Here is a 21,453-nt window from a genome sequence, read left to right as displayed (position 1 = left end):
TACAATTGTTCAAATGTGACTAAAGGAAAATAAAAAAGAGAAACAACAGACTCTTCAAAACTCAGACACATAGAGTGCTATCTTCAATAGTTGCAATAAAGAGAGAGAAAAGGAAAGAATGCCTAATTAGATTTGGGGTTCATTGGCAGCCGCAGAAGCCATGTTAATCATCCTTAGCTTCTTGCTAAGCCATCCACTTCTTAGAAAGTCTTGGAGACCTGCTCGAAGACGTGTTCATTGCGAGCTCTCCAAATGCTCCAGCAATAAACCCCAATGATAATAGGCTTTACTCTTCAGTTGGATAAAGAATTAAATGTTGCTCCTTCGCTGCCCAGCACTGGAAGAACATACCCTCATCTTTGCCAACAGCCATACCACAGTAAGGACTCCTATTCCACACTTCTCTAGCTTTCTCACAAGTAAATAGGCAATGTATAATTGTTTCTGTGGCTGTGTGGCACCACGGGTAGGTAGGCGGTCTCGAGGGCATTCTTCGATAAAGCAGCTCCATAGTCAGAAGTCTTTTATGCAGAGCACGCCAGAGGAAGAAGAGGACTTGTGGTGGAGCTTTAATCTTCCAGAGATCTCTCCAAATTCCTTGCCTTTGCTGAAGGTGTGGATAAGCTCAGCCGCTTCATGGTTGAAGGAAAAGGCTATTCTGTACCCAGAAGAGACTTCATATTTGCTTGATTTGTGGAACAACCAGGTAATTTTATCCCTCTATTCACCAATTGTTGTTGCTAAAATTTGCTGAGTGATGGCTAGTGGGAATATTGAGGAAATGAGTTGTTGATTCCATTCATTATTTTCATTCATCAGGTGACTAACTCGTGAGACTGGCTGGTTCATGGAAAAGATGTTTAGGCTGATTGGAGGAGTAAATTGTTGCAAAGACGGAACCCATGAATTAAGAAGATGTTCACCTCGGAGCCAGGACCTATTTGCCAAATTAAACCTTTCTCAGTGACTTTTTGCCCCTCTAGAATGCTCCTCTAGCCTCAAGAAGGTAAGTTTCCTATCTCTGCTCTCAAAATATCTGTATAGTGAAAGTACTTGCCTTTGAGAATTCTAGCCAATAGCGAATTAGGTTGTGTTGCTATTCTCCAAAATTGTTTGCCTAGAAGTGCCAAGTTTTGTGCCTTCAAATTCTTAAATCCCAGTCCTCCTTCTACTTTCGAATTTGTCATCATATTCCAGTTGACCCAGCTGATTTTTCATTCCTCTTCCTTCCGAATCCACCAAAATTGAGCTAAAATATCATGAATTTTCTGAAGTAAGGAGTCAGGAAGTTTGAAGCATGATAGGGTGTAGATAGGGACAGCTTCTCCCACGGCCTTAATGAGGACATGTCTCCCTCTAGCTGAGAGTAGTTTATGTTTCCAACCTTCAACTCTTTTCCAAACTCTATCTTTAATAGCACCGAATGTAGCCTTTTTTTTATCTCTGAATCATAAAAAGCAGACCCAAATACTTATCTTGGGCCCCAATATGTTAGATATTTAGGTTCTCGGCCAGTAAGATTCTGATATCCTGAGGAGTGTTTTTGCTGAAAAAGATAGCTGACTTATTTAGGTTGACTGTTTGTCCACTGAACTGCTCATAATCACCTAGTAGGTCTAGGATACAATCACAATAATTAGGAGAAGCTTTAAAAAAGATGATAGAATCATCTGCAAAGAGGAGGTGGTTAACAGTCGGGCATCTTCTAGTGATTTGAATCCCTTGTAAACTCCTGTTTTGCTCTGCTTTGTGTAGTAGGAAGGAAAGACCTTCCGCACAAAAAAGAAAAAGATATGGGGAGAGAGGATCACTTTGCCAGATACCTCTACTTGGCCTGAAATAGCCAAATGGTTGACCTTCCACAACAACAGAATAAGAAACAATTGTAACAACCTCTTGGATCTGCCTAATCCATCTTGCATCAAACCCTAGTCTTTTCATCATAAACCAAAGAAAAGGCCATTCCAACGCTTTACTCATATCAAGTTTAATGGTCATCTCAGCTATCTTCCCAGATCTCTTCGTTTTTAAGTAGTGCATAACCACGTGCGCAATAAGAACATTATCTGAAATCAGTCTACCTTTCAAGAAGGCACTCTGGTTCGGGCTAACTAAGAGATTCATAATGTTTTGCAGTCTACCGACAAGGATTTTTGAAATAATCTTGTAGACTACTATAGAGAGGCTGATGGGTCTCACCTGGGACATGTCTTTGGCATCGAAAACTTTAGGGATAAGACAGATTTGGGTATGATTAAAACTCTTGAGTAGTCTGCCTCCTGTGAAAAAGCTCCTCACAGCCGAAAAAACATCTCTACCCACGATGCTCCAGAATGCGTGAAAAAATTTAGATGTAAATCCGTCATCCCCGGGGAGCTCTGTGGATGCACACTAAATGCTTCTTGTTTAACCTCCTCCATAGAAATAGGCCTCAGAAGTTTTTGATTCATACTTGAGGTAACCTTCAGTTCAAACTCTTCAAAGTCTTGGCTCAGATCAAGAGTGGAAGAGGCTGAGGAAATGCTTTTGAAATATTCTTCAGCTACCCTCGCAATACCCTCATTTGTGTTTGCTACCACCCCATTTTCACCAACCAAACTCCAAATCTTATTGCTGTGGCATTTGACTCGAGCAAATTGTGGAAGAACTTGGTGTTACGGTCCCCAAGTTTTAACCATTTTATTCTTGACTTGTCTTTCCAGTAACTTTCCTCATTTAAGTAGGCCACCTCTAGTTGCTTTTTAATATCCAGAACCTGCTCACCCCCTTGAACTCTAAAGACTCTCAATTCTTCCACTCGGTCTTTGAGTTCTTGGATTTGTTGCAGGAAATTTGACCGAGAGATTTGCTGCCATCAAACGAGCGAGTGTCTGCATCTCTTTAGTTTTTGAGCAAAGATGAACATAGGGGATCCCACAATTTCAATTTTCCATGACTCCTCAACTATTGCTTTTACCTCAGCATTCCAATACCATCTCTCTTGGAATTTAAACCTGCGTTTTGTTTTCTCCATATAAGGATTAGAATCCAGCAGTAAAGGGGCGTGATCTAATCCATCCTCTTGGAGTCTGAGTATTGTAGCTGTAGGATAAGAAGCACACCAATTCAATGTTGCCAACACCCTGTCAAAGCGCTCTTGAATAAGTTCTTGACCTCTCCTTCTATTTGACCAAGTGAACGGTCTACCCACCATTCCCAGGTCCAATAAATTATTGTCATCTATAAAGTTATTGAATGTTGCCATAGAAGGTTCCGAAGCCAAAATCCTCCTTCCTTTTCTTGGGTATTCTTTATAACATTAAAGTCACCAAGAATGATGGTTTTACCTTGAAACTGTTGTAGTATAGGTTTGATCTGTTCAAATTTCTGAAGCTGAATCTGTTCTATGCTGCTAAAATGAACTCCAATTAGACCCCATTCCTTCTGCCTAGTAGCATCCTTGAGTTTTGCAGCAATGAAAAATTCACCCGAGTTCGTTACCTCCACATCAATGCCCTCTTTCCATGTCAGCACAAGGCCACCCGTTGTACCACTAGGATTACACAAAAACCAATCACTAAAACCACATGCCCTTAACTTGTTCTCCACTTGACGAGGATGATTTTTTGTTTCACAGATGAAACCAACCTCGGAGGAGTGGAATCTACAAATCCTTTTAAAATTATAGAATGTCAGGGGTCTCCCCAAACTCCGACAATTTCACATTAGGACTCTCATGGCTCTTGGGGCACCGTTTGACGGCCGGTGCCCTCCACCTCCTCATGATCATTTTGGATCTCTTCCAAGCAAATCCTTTTGTGTGGTTCTATATTTTCTTTCTCATTGAATCTTCGCTTCACCCCACATGTAACTTGAGGACCTTCTGTCTTTCTTCATGCCATCTGCTTGATCTTGGTACGCTCATTTTTCGGTGTGCCAATTTGAATGACATTTTGATCCTCTTCTACAGCCATAATAGCTTGAGCTTTTCCTTGTGTTTCCTGATTAATTGCAGTAGCTATGTCTAACAAATTCTCTCCCGAGTTCTCCATAAAAGAATTGCTCTTTGAGTGAGAACTTTTCTCCTCTGAGACCACCTTACTACCCACCGTTTCTTTCATAAAGAGGCCTGAGAGACTATTAAGTAGCCAACTAGGCATAGGTTTTTTCTTCGATTTGTCCCCTTGGTCATGCTAGTTAGAACCAGCCAAAATATGTCCATTTCAAATCTCGCTTTGATGATCCTGGATTCTCCACCCTTCATCTCATAGAAACCAATCTCTATAAGTGTACCAATTTTTTCAGCCAGTTTCCTTCTAACTTCTATAGTTTTATAGTATTCTGGCAATCCCCAAAATTGGGACCATACCGAGAAGCCTTGTATCTCATTCTCCTTCCTCCGATCAAGGTCATTCCATCTCCTCACATGAAGAACGTAATCTTTAAAGAGTCATGGGGAACCTTTCTCAATCCGCATCAATTCCTTATCATTGTCAAAGAAAAACTGGAATTTGTTACTTCCTTTATCCGAGACTCTGAACCCTTCTGGTCTGCCTCATATGGTCCTGAATGCGTTCTCCATAGTGCCCACAGAGAATTTTTTGTCTGCAAAAACACAGCCTATGAGGCTATTAGCACATGCTTCCTTCCCTTTCCTGATATCTTCTTCCTTAAATATCACCACATTGTCGTTCTCCCATCACTATCTGAATTTTTTCCTCTGGCAGAACTCATCCTTGCCTCCATACTCAATTGTATAATCTGATCACTGTAAAATTCAAAAATTGTGAAGAACCGCTCCAAAAGAGCACAGAAACCCTAATAGAGCAGTGGTCAATCCTAGAAAAGCCACATATTTTATTTTTATCTAACTAACTATTTTGATTTCATTAAAAAATAAAACAAATATAAAAATTTTAAAAAATCCTAACTAACGATTTCAATATTTCAAAATAACTTAAATAATTTTTTCCTAACAATAGTTTATTATGCCACAAAAAGTATAATTAATTCAAACCAATTAGAATAAAGCTATTAATTAAAATATAACTACCTATTTAACAAATAATTCAAACATTACTTCTAATAGTCATATTTTCTAAAATCATTCTTATCTAATCTAAACTATTTTCTAAAATCATTCTTATCTAATTTAAACTAACAAAATCAGTTTAACAATAATAATATTAAAATAATCAACTATTTCAGTTACTAGCCTCACTATAAAGTACTCTAACAATGTGTAATATCATATTCAACTGACTGATATCAACGACACGTGTTTGTATCATTAACAATGGCACGAAACCTAACAAAAAGAGTAGAAAAATTGGAATTTCTCAAGAAAAAAAAAAAGTGGAGAGAATTTAAAAAGTTAACAAATGAACTTATCTGCAAATAATTTTATATATATAGGCTGATTTTTGTATGTATCTCGTCTTCACTATTGACGAGATAGTTATACATATATCTCATCCTCAACATAGACAAAATACGTTTATCATAATTGCATTGTTTTATCTCGTCTGTAAATTAGTTAGATACTGATATCGTTCTTTATTTATCTCATCTTTTTCAAAGACGAGATATGTGTATAACAAATTCGTCCTATCTATGAGAGCATGATAAATAATAAAGTGTTAAAAAATAATTACTCCAATGAATGTCTATATCTGTAATTTTTATATTTTTATTTATTTTTAAAAATTCTGCTTCCTAATATGTTTTAAAAATATATTTTAATAACATTAAAAAAGTATTTTATTAAAAATGATTTAAATGTGTTATTAAGATGTAAGATAGCTTATTTATTTATTTTATTATTTATGTCTCATAAAATTCTTGTAAGAGAGAAGATTATTGTTGTGGTCCCGGTTCGTTGAGTGACTATTATGTTATCATCTTAAATTTGATAATAAGAGGTAAGATATTCTCCTTTGTGTTTGAAAAATGAATACCTTTGTTTGAGTATTACGTTCTTCAAAATTATTCTCAAAGGTAAGGAAACTAGAAAAAAGGTACTGGGGACCTTTGACCAAAAGAAGTAATAAAAAAGTTCATAATCTAAGATGATATCTTTTCAAGAACAAGCCATGTGCATGGTGTGGTGGAGTTGGAGGTGTAGTGATAATTTATAAAGTAACTGGGAGCTAAAGAGGCCCATATAATATCACTCTCATCATATGCATGTGTAGTTGTATACTCACTCTCTCTCGTATGAGTGTCCCATTATCGGCTCCATTGTAGAATACAAAACTACATTTTATGCATTTCGAGTTTTGGACTCTTAAGTCCTCAAATAGTATACTTACACGTGCATCTCTCATTGACTTCATCTCTCCGCTTTATAATTTTTTTTTTCAACCTTTTTTCTTCCTACTCAAATTATTATGCAGCCGACAGAAAAAAAAAAAAATATATATATATATATATATATTTTTTTTTTTCAAGCAACTAACACATGCCTTCCATCGGTAACAATTTTTATTCTGGTAGTATAAAATGTTACGATAAATCCTTTATTAAAAAATAACTCAACAAGAGAAACTAAAATAATGCAGTATATAAACGGACCGAAGCATGTTTTTGGAACTTAAAGTTTGGTCTAATACAGTAAAATAAAAGATATTTTTTCAGATCGATAATACTAGGAATCTAAACTTGTGAATAAAATAAATTTAGATTATTTGAATTGATTTTTTATTTTCTCTGAGATATTATTCATTTCAAACCACCTAACTAATTAGACATAAGGTTATAATTATAGAAAATTACTTAGATGAAGATATTTAAAAAATTTTTTTAAGATATTTTTTAATAATTAAAATTTAATATATATAATTGATTAAATTGTGTATGTTATTTTTGTTAAAATTAGATTAGACAAATTAATTTGATTGAAAAATGGTTAATTAAATTTTGAATCAGTCTAAATTAATATTATTTTGATAAAAAATAACTATAATATCCTTATTATAAAAAATGACTAAAATACTCATATTATATATATATATATATATATATATATATATATATATATATATATAATTTTGTAAACTCAAAATTCTAACCCTATGACGTTAGAGAAGTATATGACTAGAATTTAGAATTTTCAAGATTAACATAAATATAATAAGATTTTAGTTATTTTTTATAATAAATATATTATAATCATTTTTTATAAAAAATTAATATTAATTTAGATCAGTTCAAGATTTAATTTATTATTTTTTTATTATTTTTCAGTCAAATTAATTTATCCGACCTAATTTTAACAAAAATAATACAATTTAATCGATTATATGTATTAAATTTTAATTATTAAAAAATATTTTTAAAAAAATGCGTTTTAGACATTTGTATGTAAATGCCTCCCACAGTCATATGCATAAAATTTTAGCATCAATATACGTGATTTAAACAAAAAAAAGATAATGACTCATGTGCAGTTATATTTTTTTGTAAAATTAATAATTAAAAATTTTAAAATAATAATTTAATTAAATTTATTAAATTATCTAATAATTTTTAAATATTAACTTTACGGTTTACACTGTATGCGAGTTTTCGGGGGAAAAAAAGTAATTGAATTCTGTTTTAAATTCAAATTCCGCCTCCTCTCTTTTATTATTTTTCTCTCTCTAAAAGGTATGCATGAAATAGTCCAATGCATCTTAATATTCTTATGCAAAGCTACAAAATCATTTCAACAGAAGATATATGTCACATAAGTACATGGTCCATGACCTGCTCAAATCATGGCATGTATCTATCTTTATTGTAAAAGTCTTAAAGACGTGACCACATGCTCTATAGATAGATGAGGGGTGGATGAAATTCATTATCGGATACAACATGTTGGAGAGTATGGCAAACAGCACAATATATATAATGAAAAATGAGATTCGAATTATATATAGTATACCATCAATTATATATTCGAAGGGTCATTAGCCCTGTGTGACCCCATTATATGGGACACCCCACAAAGTGAGAAATAAGTTATAAGTAACTGTTATCGAATTTATGATGACTATGAAGCATGAAACTTCTTCTTTATATTCTCAAGGCTATAGAAGTTAGTATATTTAATTTTTCTTGTGATTTTTTTAATTATTAATTTAATTCTTTTAGTTTAATAATTTAATAATATATTTTTAGTTTATATTATTTTTTATTATTAATCCGTCACTATCTAACAAACGATTGATGACGTACTAATGACACAATTAACGAATAATCATACGATATTTGAACTTGAGAAAAATAACAAACTAGTGAGAGATTCACGAAAATGTTATAACTAATAAAAATTTTTTTGCTAATTTATATCCTTAGAGCTAATTTATGCCCTTACCGTTAATTTTACCTATTGATTATGACTTTCTGAGTTATTTAAGATATATTTGATCAACTTAATTAATATATTATCTTTAATTTTTTATGACTAAATTGACCTTCAAAAATCTCCATAACATTGCTAAAGCTTTTCTCCAAAATTGTTAGGTGTAAAATTTAATTCTTGACATAGTTAAGCTCACGCACATGCAATTCTTTTCCTTTTTCTATCATTGCATAACATCTATAACCCATTTATACTTCTATAAATTACCACCTATGAAAAGATCTTTAAAATTACTGGAAAATAAACATAAAATTAGGAATTAAATTCCTTAAAATTTATTGTCTTCAATTTATCCAACAAAAAATAAATGAGTTGTCAATGAATTTAATTCTCTGGCCATCTCATGAAAGAAACCAACCATATGTCATTATAACATGATAACAAATAAAATTAAGACTAAATTTAATTTAATTAAGATAAAAGAAAAACAAAATATCTATGATTAGTTAAAAATGTGCTCATATAATATTATCTTATCCTCTAAATAAATTTCTAAATTTATACTAATACCTTTTGAAATGGTTTTTATATGTATAAATCTAACCATATATTTGTGTAGAGCTCTTTTTAATATCAATCATCAAAATTAAATTCTTCAATTTATTCTTGTTGTTGTTATTATATATATAATTTATCACCTTATAGCTCGATCTTTATTTGTGCATTATAAATTATAATTTGATTTTATTTATCTTCATTCTAAATTTGTAACAGACGATCTTAATAACTATTATTCTGATTTAACAACTAACGATCATAACATCAACTCTATTCATCAACCCTATGTCTATAAAAGAATCAATTTCTACATCTCAAAGAAAGCCACATAATAAGTTTTATTTTATGTTTAACATTTTATAATCATAGAATTATAATACCTCTTAAACACTTACTGACTTAAGCGTCAGAGTGTCTTTTACAGATACTCACCCTCCATGTTCTTCTTGCCGAAATATACATTCTTTGTAGACGAAGAGACAAGTTCAATTTCCTTTAAGACGAGATATACCTCAGAAGTTCATCCACACAAGAACAATTGGCGCCGTCTATAGAGATGAGTAAAATAATTCCTACTCCCCTCAAGTTCATAAAACTTGATTTACATTCAAATTTTTTAATCGATCTCAACAATCTTGTTTAAGATTTTATTTAATACCTCTTATTAAATTTATTGTAACTTTTTATAAATTATGTACTTTATACATTTGAATTGCTTCACTTTTACATATCATATCATAATATTTCACATGTCATAATCGATCAATGAATCAATCCGAGAAACTCGACTTTCAATCGATCCGAAAAGAAACTCGGCTTTCAAACAATTCGAGTACAAACTCGCCTATCAATTTTGCTAACTTTTTCAAAGTTTTCTACTTACACAACAAGTAAAATTATATATTTTATTCACACATACTTTTATATTTATATTTATTAATTTACTAGTTATATATTCTTACAATAATGACATATAACAATCATGTCAATTGAATTTTTATTTCATCATGTATTATATTCTTATTGCTTTAATAATTTCATTTATACAATTAAATGACGGTAATGATGAGTTCAAATCTTAAAATTGGATTCCATCAAAAATCAACTGTATATCAATTGTATATAACTATTATTCTATTCAACTTATACTATTAAATTTTATTTTACTATTTTTTTAATGTAGAAAGTTAAGCAAAAAATAGTTATAAACATGCAAATTTGTTATTTTTGCACAAAGAATATACCTCGTAGCTAAACAAGATTTATTATATTATTAAATGACTAATTATTTTATTGCTTTATTAACAAGTTAATGGAGATTCTACGAAACAAAGTTATAATATTAACAAATAAAATTAAGTAATTCACATTTGGTATCTATGACATTTATATGTCATCTTTTTCTCTACAATTATCAATTTTCAAGGTATATTTTTTTCTTTGAACTCTTGTACTTTTATAATATATATTATTCAATATATGTTGCGATTTTATACATATTTATTTTCACAATTTATCTTATTCATGTCATATGACCTTTAATATAAATTGTAAATATTTAATAACTAATTGATTTGAACGAGAAATTCATCAATAAATTGTTGTGGGTCAAAAAAATTTTCAAGACAATTAATTATTATATCATCGGATCATATAATTGATCCCGTTAATGGATATCTATGTCTGAACTTTTTAGTTCACATACAATCAAATGCTATATGCATGTTATGAAAAATTATTCTCAAGCAAAAAAATATCCCCCATACAACTATCTTGATTGAATGACTTTTACTACTCAATTATTTTTTGAATAAGTACCGACATAATAACCCAACTAAACTTAGAGGCTCACTATATCATTATTCACTTATCTTTTAACCGAGTTATAGCTCATTTTATTTTCTAAGTTTAACCTAGATCATTTGATCGACAGACAAAGTTTGGGGTTGTTATCCGTCACCTTATAGCTCGGTCTTTATTTGTGCATTATGAGTCATAACTTGATTTTATTTACTTTCATTCTAAGTTTGTAACAGACGATCTTAATAACCATTATTCTGACTTAATGACCAACGGTCATAACATCAACTCTATTCATCAATCCCCTATAAAGGCACCAATTTTTATATCTCAAAGGAGGTCACATAATAAGTTTTATTTCATGTTTAACATTTTATAATCATAGAATTCTTATACCTCTTAAACACTTACTGACTTGAGCGTTGGAGTGTCTTTTGCAAGTACTCACCCTCTGTGTTCTTCTTACCGAAGTATATATTCTTTAGAGACGAAAACAATTTCAATTTTCTCTAAGGTAAGATATAACTCAGAAATTGATCCACGTAAGAATTATATATATATATATATATATATATATATATATATATTATGAGTTAGCTAAGATGTAATTTTGGAATACATGTTAAAATTATTGATTAAAAATATATAAAAATATAAAATTTAATTTTTAATATATTTATTGTGTATTTATGAAAATAAAATATTTAAAAATTTTAGTTATTAGTAATATTAACACGTGTCCGAGCTAAATCCATAAATTATTAAATGAAACCTCAAAATAAAAGTAGTTTCGGAATCTGTTTCTTTGAAACTGGCGTAATAAGTAATCTTAAGAGAAGCATTAGCAAAGCTCTGTTGGTATGTTGTAAACGATGAACACATGATGGTCGCAATTAGGTGAAGTTAATGTGCATTAGGTGAAGGGATGATGTTCTTAATTGCTTTAGACTTGTCTAATTAAGTCTGATATTGAAACTTTGAAAGCCGACAAATGAATCCAAATGGCTTGAGTTGTTAATGCGTTAAATTAACAGCGATTTATAGCCTAATAATTAAAATTTCTCTTTTGGTCCTTATACGCGTGGATTAGGGGTTGGCGAACCTGAAATCACAAATCGCAACCGATATTTGGACGTATATTTGAACTAGTCAACTTAGACAATATTCATTCTCACCACAAATAAATTATCAAAGTTGACTATATTATTTATATTATAGACATCGTAAATTTTTATTTAGTCTGTATACTTTATAAAATTATAAAAACTAATAATCTCGGCGACAATTAAGATTATGCCATTTATTTTGTAAAAAAACCAGTATTTTAAGTAACTTTTTAAATATGTAATTATAAGCTGTCCTCTTGCCCATTAATTTATACACAAATTTCTTAAAAAAATTATCAGTGGGTGTCAACTTTTTTTAAAAATTAAATTGGTTCCCAACTGCCAATAATTTTTGTTTTTGTTGTCGAGACGTGAAATAGCAAGGATGATTCTTTAAAAAAATTATAAACATGGCTACGGGTATCATATGGGCCCGTAGAGCATTTTTTGGACAAGGTCCAGTAGAACTTCATTGAAGATCTTTTACTGCCAATGGGATCCCAAAACGATATAGCTTTTCTTTAATATAGGCCCAATATTACACAAAGCCCATCTTCGAGTATTTAGCCCAGATGAGTGACGCGTCAAATATGAGGGAACTTTCGATATTAGACACAACCCCCCTCCTCTCAATAAGTCAATATATATATAGAGAAATGGATATCTCGAAAAGCCTGTCAAAAAAAAAAAAGAAAATAGATATCACGAAAAGAAAATATAGGAAACTAATTTTTATTTAGTCAATATGGTTAACACTCACATGCATGCAGTATTTTCATGTAAAGTTATAGTTAAAGAGTTTTTAAATAACAATTTAGTTAAATATATTAAATTATTTAATAATTTTTAACTAACAATATGAAGACAATTACATATAAACTTTTATTAATTAATATTAATTTACTTCAGAGTTTAGATTTATAATTTAATTTTTAGATTTAAGAATTCATAATTTAGGGTATAAAATTTAAGATAATTAAAATAATTTTTTTAAAAAAGTTAGTTTATGTTGACAAAAAAATGATCTTTTAGTATTATTCTATCTCAAATTATCTTGTACTTTAAGCACACATGATAAGATTATTAATTATGAAAATTTTTATTAAAAATATAAAATGTTTAAACTTCTAATGTATTCATTTTACATGTATTAAAAAAATTAAAATTTTTCACTAATAACAATCTTGACATATGCTCTAGCTAAACTTTAGTTTTAAACTATTATTTTTGAAGGTAAAATATCTTCATTACTTCATATGTAGTTAAAAAAAAAAAAAAAAAAAAAGAAAAGATATAGTGTGTGATAGGCAAGGTAAAAGTAATAAAACAGGAATGTGAAAATTTTGGCTTGGGAAGCATCGAAGAAATTTCTTAATAATTTGAACCCCCTACGTTGTTGTATTGTAGTACTAGGGTCCGTTCTATTAAGGGGTTGGAACTTCACTAATAACAAGATTCCAAGTCCCTTGTGTTCCAACTTGTAAGCTTAAAGAATTTCCTCTGTACTTTCTATACTTCTAATCACCACCATGTTTAACAGCTAATTGTAAACACTTTATCATAACAAACAAAACAGGCCCTTTGCATTTTCCCTTCATTCAGAGGAACCTTCCAGGAAGGCTCCTATGATATGTGCAAGAAAAATCACTCGTATATAATAATAGCTTGTTTACTTCTGAGATTCATCACATCATCAGTAACTCATCATACACAACAATTGTGAAAAATGGAGATTGTTGAAGTTGGAAGCTGTGGGGCACTTCCTCTGCTCTCATTGAACCACGTGTCTCTCTTGTGCAGATCAGTGTGGGACTCTATGAGGTTCTACGAGGATGTTTTGGGTTTTGTTTCCATCAAGCGCCCTTCTTCTTTCAAGTTCAATGGAGCATGGTAATAAATCATTTACAAATATATACCTAAATGTTATTATTACTTTCCTTTTCATAATCTCCTCTTACATGTTTATTAGGTTGTACAATTATGGGATTGGGATACACTTGATTGAGAATCCAAACATAGACGAATTTGATGCATGCATGAATGAAGCAAGGCCTATTAATCCCAAGGACAACCACATCTCATTCCAGGTATGTAACACTCTAGAGGGCAGAAGCATGATTATTAAGACATTGCATTAAATAATTACTTCAATTATGTTTGGGTTTTGAGCAGTGTACGGATGTTGGACTTGTTAAGAGAAGGATAGAAGACATGGGAATGAAGTATGTGACAGCTTTGGTGGAAGATGATGGAGGGAACAAGGTGGAACAGGTGTTCTTCCATGACCCTGATGGATACATGATTGAGCTTTGCAACTGTGAGAATATCCCAATCATTCCTATTATTTCTTCATGCTCCTTCAAGCCTAGAACCCACAGCTTCATCAAGAAAGCAGCATCACCACCTGCCAAGTGTGGATTCATGGAGAATATCATGATGGAAAGCTTGAGCATGGACATGATGAACTTCTCCTTTTAATCAATCTTGTCTATACTCTCTATATAGTTTTTTCAACTCATTTTTAGATACCAACAAAATAAACATTATTTTATTCTGTGTATCTACGAATGAAATGATAAACTTATATCTATATGAAAATATCTCATGTTAAAATGGATGAACTCCACTTCCTTCTTCTTTTGTTTATGTAAGATATAAGCAAAAGATTGTTCCATGAAAGCAGAGAAGAATGTGGGTGGGTAAGAAGATAGAATTGTTATTAATTATTTGTGTTTCAGATCTACGCACAAGTGCACAAGGAAGAGTGGACCAAAAAAACCAAACTATGTTGTGTCATATGGTGTTTGAAATAATAATAATAAAATGAAATTGTGATTCTTCAGTGCTGTTCACACGCATATTTAATTTGTCGTTTTTCTCCCCCCACCCTCTAACCCACGAGGAACAAGTTTAATTTGGAGCCTACAAATACCGAATTGCTTCAACAACCACCGGCAATGGCATAACGTTACCACGTAACAAATGCATAATATTTTGTATCTTGTAAACACTATGCATGGCACTGCCACATCTGCGAAGAGCTAAGATGTTGCATTAAAAACTAAGATTGGACTCAATTGAAGCTAGTCTAAGTTAGTCTTTTCATTTCTTTAAGTGTCTTTCACTCTTTTGAGTTCGAGGCCGAATTTTAATGCCGATAAAAAAGAGTTAAGAAGTGCAGTGTTTGTTGTTAAAAAATTTAAATGGTTAAATTCTTAAATTATAAATATTAAATTTAAAAATTTAAAACATAAACTATAAATTTAAACTATTAATATAAAACATAATAAATAAAGAATTAAGAATTATTTAATAAAAAAATAATAAGAAACGTTTGAAAATAAGATGAGTTTGAGTTAAGTTTGGGAAAAAAATTAAAATTAATACCACCTGGTTTTAATAGTCAAATTTAAAAAAAAAAATCTGATATTCAGAAGATACAAAAAAAAAATCCAATTATTTAGCATAGAAGGTTTTCAAGTGAGTTAAAAAACAGGTTGAATAAAAAAACTAATCTTAAAACTAAATAAACAAATTATGCAAAACTCTAATTTTAGAAAATTATTTTTGATTTTGTTTCATCTCTTAGCGTATAATAGATCAGAATTGAAATTGCAGAGAGTAAAAAAGAATAAGAGTGAGATCAGGATGTATTTTAGTTTGGCCACAAAGTGTAATATGACTTACATCTAGTCTTCACTATAACTATGGTAGAATTTTTACTATGATTAATTTAAATTACAAACACCGATACCAAAAGATTTACACTCTTGTAATTTCATGATTTCATCTAAACTATCTTAAACTTAGTCACTCACCTAAGTACTAACCTAACCTAATTAAGGAGAATCAAATATACTATAAATCGGCACTTTTTTTTAAATTAAAACCTTCAAACAACGCAATAATGGACTTTTGTGTGCACTACTTTCTTTTTTTTTATCTTTTGTAATTTTAGAAAATTTAGTTCTAAACAAAGGAGAAGTCAGAACACACTCAATAAATAAAGAATGAGGATAAAATGTTTCAGCTTCAATTCAAATTGTTACCTTCCTCCTTTGATCAAATATTTTTTTATAGAGCTTGATATCTTCTCTTTAATGCTGGAATGATTTTCTTTCTTCATCAATTAGCTATTGCACTATTTATTTAGTTATTTCTGTTGGTATTGAAGTGAAAATACTTTCTTTCTTTATCTTGATAATATACAACAGTTGTCCAAACACTTATAATAATATATTTCCAAATTTAACTTGATATCTTTAATGATATTCTTTTTTTTAAAGACAATAGTATATTATTTTATTACTAAAATAATTGAATTTGTCCAAAATTAAACTTACAATCAAAATTTGGGAATCTCCCATAGATTGCTAAGCAATAGTACAGAACAAACAATAGTGTAGCTTCGAAAAAATTGAAAGGAAAGCAAAAAATCAAAGATGATCTTTCAAGAATTAGGGCTCGAACTCCTCTGTGGGTGGCATTGCAGTTCGTTGCAGAGCTTTAGGACCGACTCCACCACTACATTGGGTGAGCTGTTGGTTTGTTTGAAGACTCTCAGATTCCTACTTTTCCAGACACTCCAACAAGTGATAGCAAGAATATTGAGCTCAAAATCTCCATGGTGCTGTTGTGCTATATTTTCTTTCATTTGTGTCCACCACTCTCGGAGGGTCATCGTTCTTTGTAGCAGTAATAAACAACTAATGGGCGTTTTCTTCCACACTTCCTGAGCCTCAGAACAGTAGATTAGGCAGTGGGAGGTTGATTCCTCTTTCTGGTGGCAGACAGGACACTCCCCCGACATTCCTAAAAATCTCTGGTGGATATTTTGTAAGATTGGGAGGTGGTCATGCAGTGACTTCCAGAGGAAGATCTTTATCTTATGAGGGATCTGGAGCTTCCATAGTCCCTTCCACAAGGGGCTTTGTCTGAAATAGTCTGGGCAGCTTTCGATTGGGCTGTGGAAGAAATTATAAGCAACTTTGTACCCTGACGCAACAGAGTATTAGTGCGTCTTACTCAAAATCCAATGTAGCTTGTCTTCATTTTCCCCCAGTTAGATTGTTAATATTTATTACTGATGTCCACAGGAAAAAGCTCTTGGATGAGTTGTTGGTTCCAGTTTTTCTATTCTTGATTTATTAAATCCTTCACTCTAAATATTGGTAGTGTTGTGTTTTGTAGGTACACTGCTGGAGGTAATGTGCAAGGGTATGGCAGAGGAAGCCATGGCTCGCCAACAATTTGGATGTCCTCTCCAGTGCCAATTCTCCATTGAAGCCCTTTCTCCACCACTTTTCTGCCTTCAAGGACACTTCTCCATTCCCAGGAAGGTAATACTCCAACCTCTGCTTTCATTACATCAGAGTATTTGAAGTACTTACTTTTGAGGATTCTGGTGAGGAGTGAGTTAGGATGAGTAATTAATCACCAGCATTGTTTTTCTAGAAGAGCAAGATTTTGGGCCCTGAGATCTTTTAGTCCTAAACCTCCCTCACTCGTATGTCGTGTCATAGTATCCCAACTAACCCATTGCATCTTCCGTTCTTCCCCCCTTTTGACCCCACCAAAATTGAGCTAGGATATGGTGAATTTTCATAATCAGAGAATCAGGCAACCGAAAACATGACAGAGAATAAATTGGTATAGCCTCTCCTATAGCCTTAATTAATACATGTCTTCCACCAGCCGAGAGGAGGTTGTGCTTCCAATGCTGAGCTTTTTTCCGAACCTTTTCTTTAATCAAGTTGAAGGTAGCCCGCTTGGATTTATTAATCATAGCTAGGAGCCCAAGATATTTATCTTGTATCCTAATGTGGTCAATGTGGAGAGCATTAGCCAGTTGGCGCCGAGTCTCCATTGGAGTGTTGTGACTGAAAAAGATTGCTGACTTGCTCAGGTTTACTTGCTGCCCGCTGCAACTTCGATAATGCTCCAATAAGTCCAGAATTCTTTCACAGTTTGGTGCTGTAGCTTTGCTAAAGAGGATTGAATCGTCTGCGAATAACAAGTGGCTGACTCGAGGACACCTCCTGTTAATCTGAACTCCTTGAATCAGTCTGTTTTGCTCCGCCTTGTGTAGCATAAAGGATAATCCTTCAGCATAGAAAAGAAATAGGTATGGCAATAGAGGGTCTCCTTGTCGGATACCTCTATTTGGTTTGAAAAAACCAAAAGATTGACCTTCCACATTGACGGAATAAGAAATAGTAGTGACTAACTCCCGCATCCATCCTATCCATCTCTCTTCAAAGCCCAATTTTTCCATAATGAACCACAAATAATCTCACTCAACCCTGTCATATGCCTTACTCATGTCCAGCTTAACTGCCATTTCATACTCCAGCCCTTGCCTCTTGTTCTTAAGATAATGCATGTACTCATGAGCAATAAGAATATTATCCGAAATAATCCTCCCTTTAATAAATGCACTTTGAGACTGACTAATCAAGCTGTTCATAATAGGTTGGAGTCTGTGAACCAATACCTTTGACATGATTTTATAGATAATCGTGGAAAGACTGATAGGCCGAATCTGAGCCATACTGCTGGCATCTGGAACCTTCGGAATAAGGAATATCTGAGTATGGTTAAATCCCTTAAGAATCCTCCCTCCTGCAAAGAAAATCTACACAGCTCGAAAGACATCTTCACTAATTTCATGTTCTGATCCCCTGCTTGGAGCCATTTAACTCTAGACTTTTCCTTCCAATACATCTCCTCACCGTGGTAAGCTATCTCCAAACTACACTCCAACTCGATCATCTCCTCACCACAATGTGTCCCTCTGGCTCGCATACCCTCAATTTGCAGGAGAAGCTCATCAATTTTCACTTTAGAATTTGACCTGCTCCTGTTCTGCCATGCTACAAGTCTGTGCCTACATTTCTTGAGTTTTTGGGCCAAGCTATACATAGGTGAACCCCCCACTTCATCTCTCCACGTATCCTGAATAATATTCCTAACATCAGGAACCGCACACCATCGCTCCTGGAATTTGAATCGGCGTTTAGATTGCTCATGCCTTGGGTTTGTGTCTAGGAGTAGTGGTGCATGATCCGAACCAGATTCAAAAAGTCTCAGAACAACTATGTTTTGGTACTTCTGCAACCACCCATTTCTAGCAAGCACTCTATCAAGTCTCTCCTAAATAAGGTCTCCTCCTGTTTGTCTGTTTGACCAAGTGAACGGCCTACCAATCATACCAATGTCCACCAGTTCACAGTCATTAAGAAAGTTATTAAAACATGCCATGGAAGCTAGGGATTTCTCATTTTCGCCCTCTTTTTCACGTTGGTTTGTGATGGCATTGAAGTCTCCGATGATTGCAACTTCCCCATGAACCTGCTGCAATATTAATGATAATTCCACAAACTGATGTGATCGAATCTGGTCGTTAGTACTTAAATGAACCCCAAGAAAACACCAATCATGATTTGTGACCTCATCTTTAACTGTGACAGCAATGAAAAAATGGGTAGAATTGATAACTGTTACCTCCAAACCTTCCTTCCATGCTATTACCAATCTTCCTGCTATTCCTTCCAGGTTGACTAGGCTCCAGTCTTTGAAACCACATCCTCTCAACTTTTGCTCCACACTTCGAGAAGGATTTTTTGTCTCGCATAAAAACACAATCTCGAGGGAGTGGGATCGACTGATCCCTTTAAGATTGTGGACTGTCAGGGGTCTCCCCAAATTCTGACAGTTCCACATTAGAATTTTCATGGCTTCTTGGATGCCATTTTGAGGCTGGCATCCCCCACCTTTGCATTCTCCATGAGTATGTTCCCTATGCATATTCGCTTGTGGCTCCCGTCGTTTACTTTCCCTTCCAGTTCCCGTTTGCCGCCAATGATTGGTATTACTTCGCTGCTGCCCTGATGGGCCTTTTGTTTCAGTTTCAATGCCTTCTTTGGTTCTGCCATTTGAACACGAAAGCCTGGGCTCCTCAGTTCCATGTTAGTAGCAGAGGTAATGTCTTCGAGAACTGGTGGATCCACGAGTACATTCTCCACTATGGTCTTTCAGTGACCCTTATTTTCTCCCATTAGATTAGTGCTGTTGCTGCTTGTATTAAGACTACTGCGTTGCTGCTCCTGGTTATTAACTTCAAGTTTTGCAAAGCCATCAAGTAGCCATGAAGGGACTGGTTTCTTTGTTGGTTTTGGGGCTAAATGCATATGTTGTTTATCATTGCCTTGATTATCTTCCTCCCGTATATCCACCCTCCTTCCAACTTGGTCAGCTTTCAACCCTTCTCCCACCAAGTCTTGGTTCAGTTTGTTTGAGGCTGCATCCACTAATAGAACATTACATACCCTCGCGCTATGCCCAATGTGAGCACAATACGTACAAAAGATTCCAATGCGTTCATACCTCAGCCCCACCTCCACCAGTCGTTGGTTTGGTCCTTTCACCCTGAGACTATCTTTCACTGCCTTATCCCCATCAAGCATGATTTTTGCTTTCGGTATCCGAGATTCTTTGTCTTTGACTTCATAGATTTCTATCTCCATAAGTTCTCCCAGTTTTTCACCAAGTTTTCGTCCAACTTCTAAAGTCTTATAACATTCAGGGACACCCCAAAATTGCACCTAAATGGAGAATTTTGAATCTGTATTCTCTTCAGAATTATGTGTGTCAGTCCATTGTCACACATGAAGGATGTAATCCTTGAATAGCCAGGGAATCCTTTCTCAATACGCCGCATGTCTTTCTCTTCATCAAAGAAGAACTGAAACTGATTATTCCCTTGATTGACTACTCTAAACCCCGTTGGTTTATCCCAGATTACGGACAGTGCATTCTCCATAATACCTGCAGAGAATTTTCGTGCCGAAAAAATTCGACATGTTAAGCTCTTTGTGCATGCCTTTACACCATGAGAGATATCCGTCTCTTCTAGCACTACTATATCTTCCTCACATCTCCACTATCAATGTTTTTTACATTAGGATCTCTTCGCATGTCATTCATGTTGCATCATAAAAATTGGTGATTAATTTGGTGTGAAATTTATTGTGTAGTAACCGCCCTAAATAAGCACAATAAAATCTTAGTAGAGCACCAACTAATTCTAATAGACACGCAACCAACTTTAATGATATTTTTCTTAATAATGCTAATTTGTGCAATCTCATCTTACTAGTTTGATTATCTTTGATTAATTTTTATATTACAAATCGATGGTTAGTTATAATAAAAAATAATCAATTATTATATTAATAAGGTATCAAATTAAATCTATACGCAACAAGTATATATAATTTTTCCTTTGGTCAAATGTAGTGATATTAGTAGCTTTTTAAGTATGTGTCAACCTAGCTTTTTTTTTATTAACCTAATTTGACCGAACTATAAAAATTCTAAGCGTTATTTTTTAGTCAACTATTTTGTTAAAACAACCTAATTTTACCCTTCACTCTCTTTTGGATTTTGTAATGGGTTATGATAAATAAAAAAAAACACAGAAAAGAGTTTTAATTTTTTTTAAAAAAATAATTTTTACTCATAAAAATTGCCAAATATATAGTATTTATAGATAGTAGCAAAAATATTAGTTCTATAACAAAAAAATAAGATAATATTCTCTATATTAAATTATAAATTGAGAGATAGATCTTCTTAATTTTTTTTTAATTATTTGATAAGGTGTGA

The 21,453-nt window shown here is 32.9% G+C and overlaps 1 protein-coding gene and 1 long non-coding RNA gene across 3 annotated transcripts; both read left to right on the top strand.

Annotated features, from left to right (window-relative positions):
- Positions 1–57: 57 nt before the first annotated feature.
- On the top strand, positions 58–9,587 carry LOC140184662 (uncharacterized). 2 transcript variants are annotated; one of them, XR_011881791.1, is made up of 4 exons: positions 58–379; positions 471–706; positions 820–1,006; positions 9,353–9,587. It is a non-coding gene; the product is annotated as an uncharacterized lncRNA (long non-coding RNA). The 2 variants fall into 2 exon arrangements; XR_011881792.1 differs by having other exon boundaries at positions 9,286–9,587.
- A 3,628-nt stretch (positions 9,588–13,215) lies between these two features.
- LOC112800790 (glyoxylase I 4) lies at positions 13,216–14,625 on the top strand. The gene is made up of 3 exons (XM_025843185.3): positions 13,216–13,677; positions 13,757–13,874; positions 13,960–14,625. The coding sequence occupies exons 1-3, from the start codon at positions 13,514–13,516 to the stop codon at positions 14,263–14,265; spliced, it is 588 nt and encodes a 195-aa protein (XP_025698970.1). The 5' UTR covers positions 13,216–13,513; the 3' UTR covers positions 14,266–14,625.
- Positions 14,626–21,453: the final 6,828 nt, after the last annotated feature.

The sequence above is a fragment of the Arachis hypogaea genome, chromosome 5 (genome assembly GCF_003086295.3).
Source record: "Arachis hypogaea cultivar Tifrunner chromosome 5, arahy.Tifrunner.gnm2.J5K5, whole genome shotgun sequence".
Lineage (NCBI taxonomy): Eukaryota > Viridiplantae > Streptophyta > Magnoliopsida > Fabales > Fabaceae > Arachis > Arachis hypogaea.
Note: the sequence above shows the minus strand (reverse complement) of the source record. Positions and strands in the feature narration are given on the sequence as shown.

What these genes read in the sequence shown, in the direction of transcription:
- LOC112800790 (XM_025843185.3), top strand. Translation starts at nt 13,514, where the DNA reads ATGGAGATTGTTGAAGTTGGAAGCTGTGGGGCACTTCCTCTGCTCTCA. An exon ending in TTCAAGTTCAATGGAGCATG is followed by an intron (nt 13,678 to 13,756) that starts GTAATAAATCAT and finishes CATGTTTATTAG; the next exon opens with GTTGTACAATTATGGGATTG. An exon ending in ACAACCACATCTCATTCCAG is followed by an intron (nt 13,875 to 13,959) that starts GTATGTAACACT and finishes GGTTTTGAGCAG; the next exon opens with TGTACGGATGTTGGACTTGT.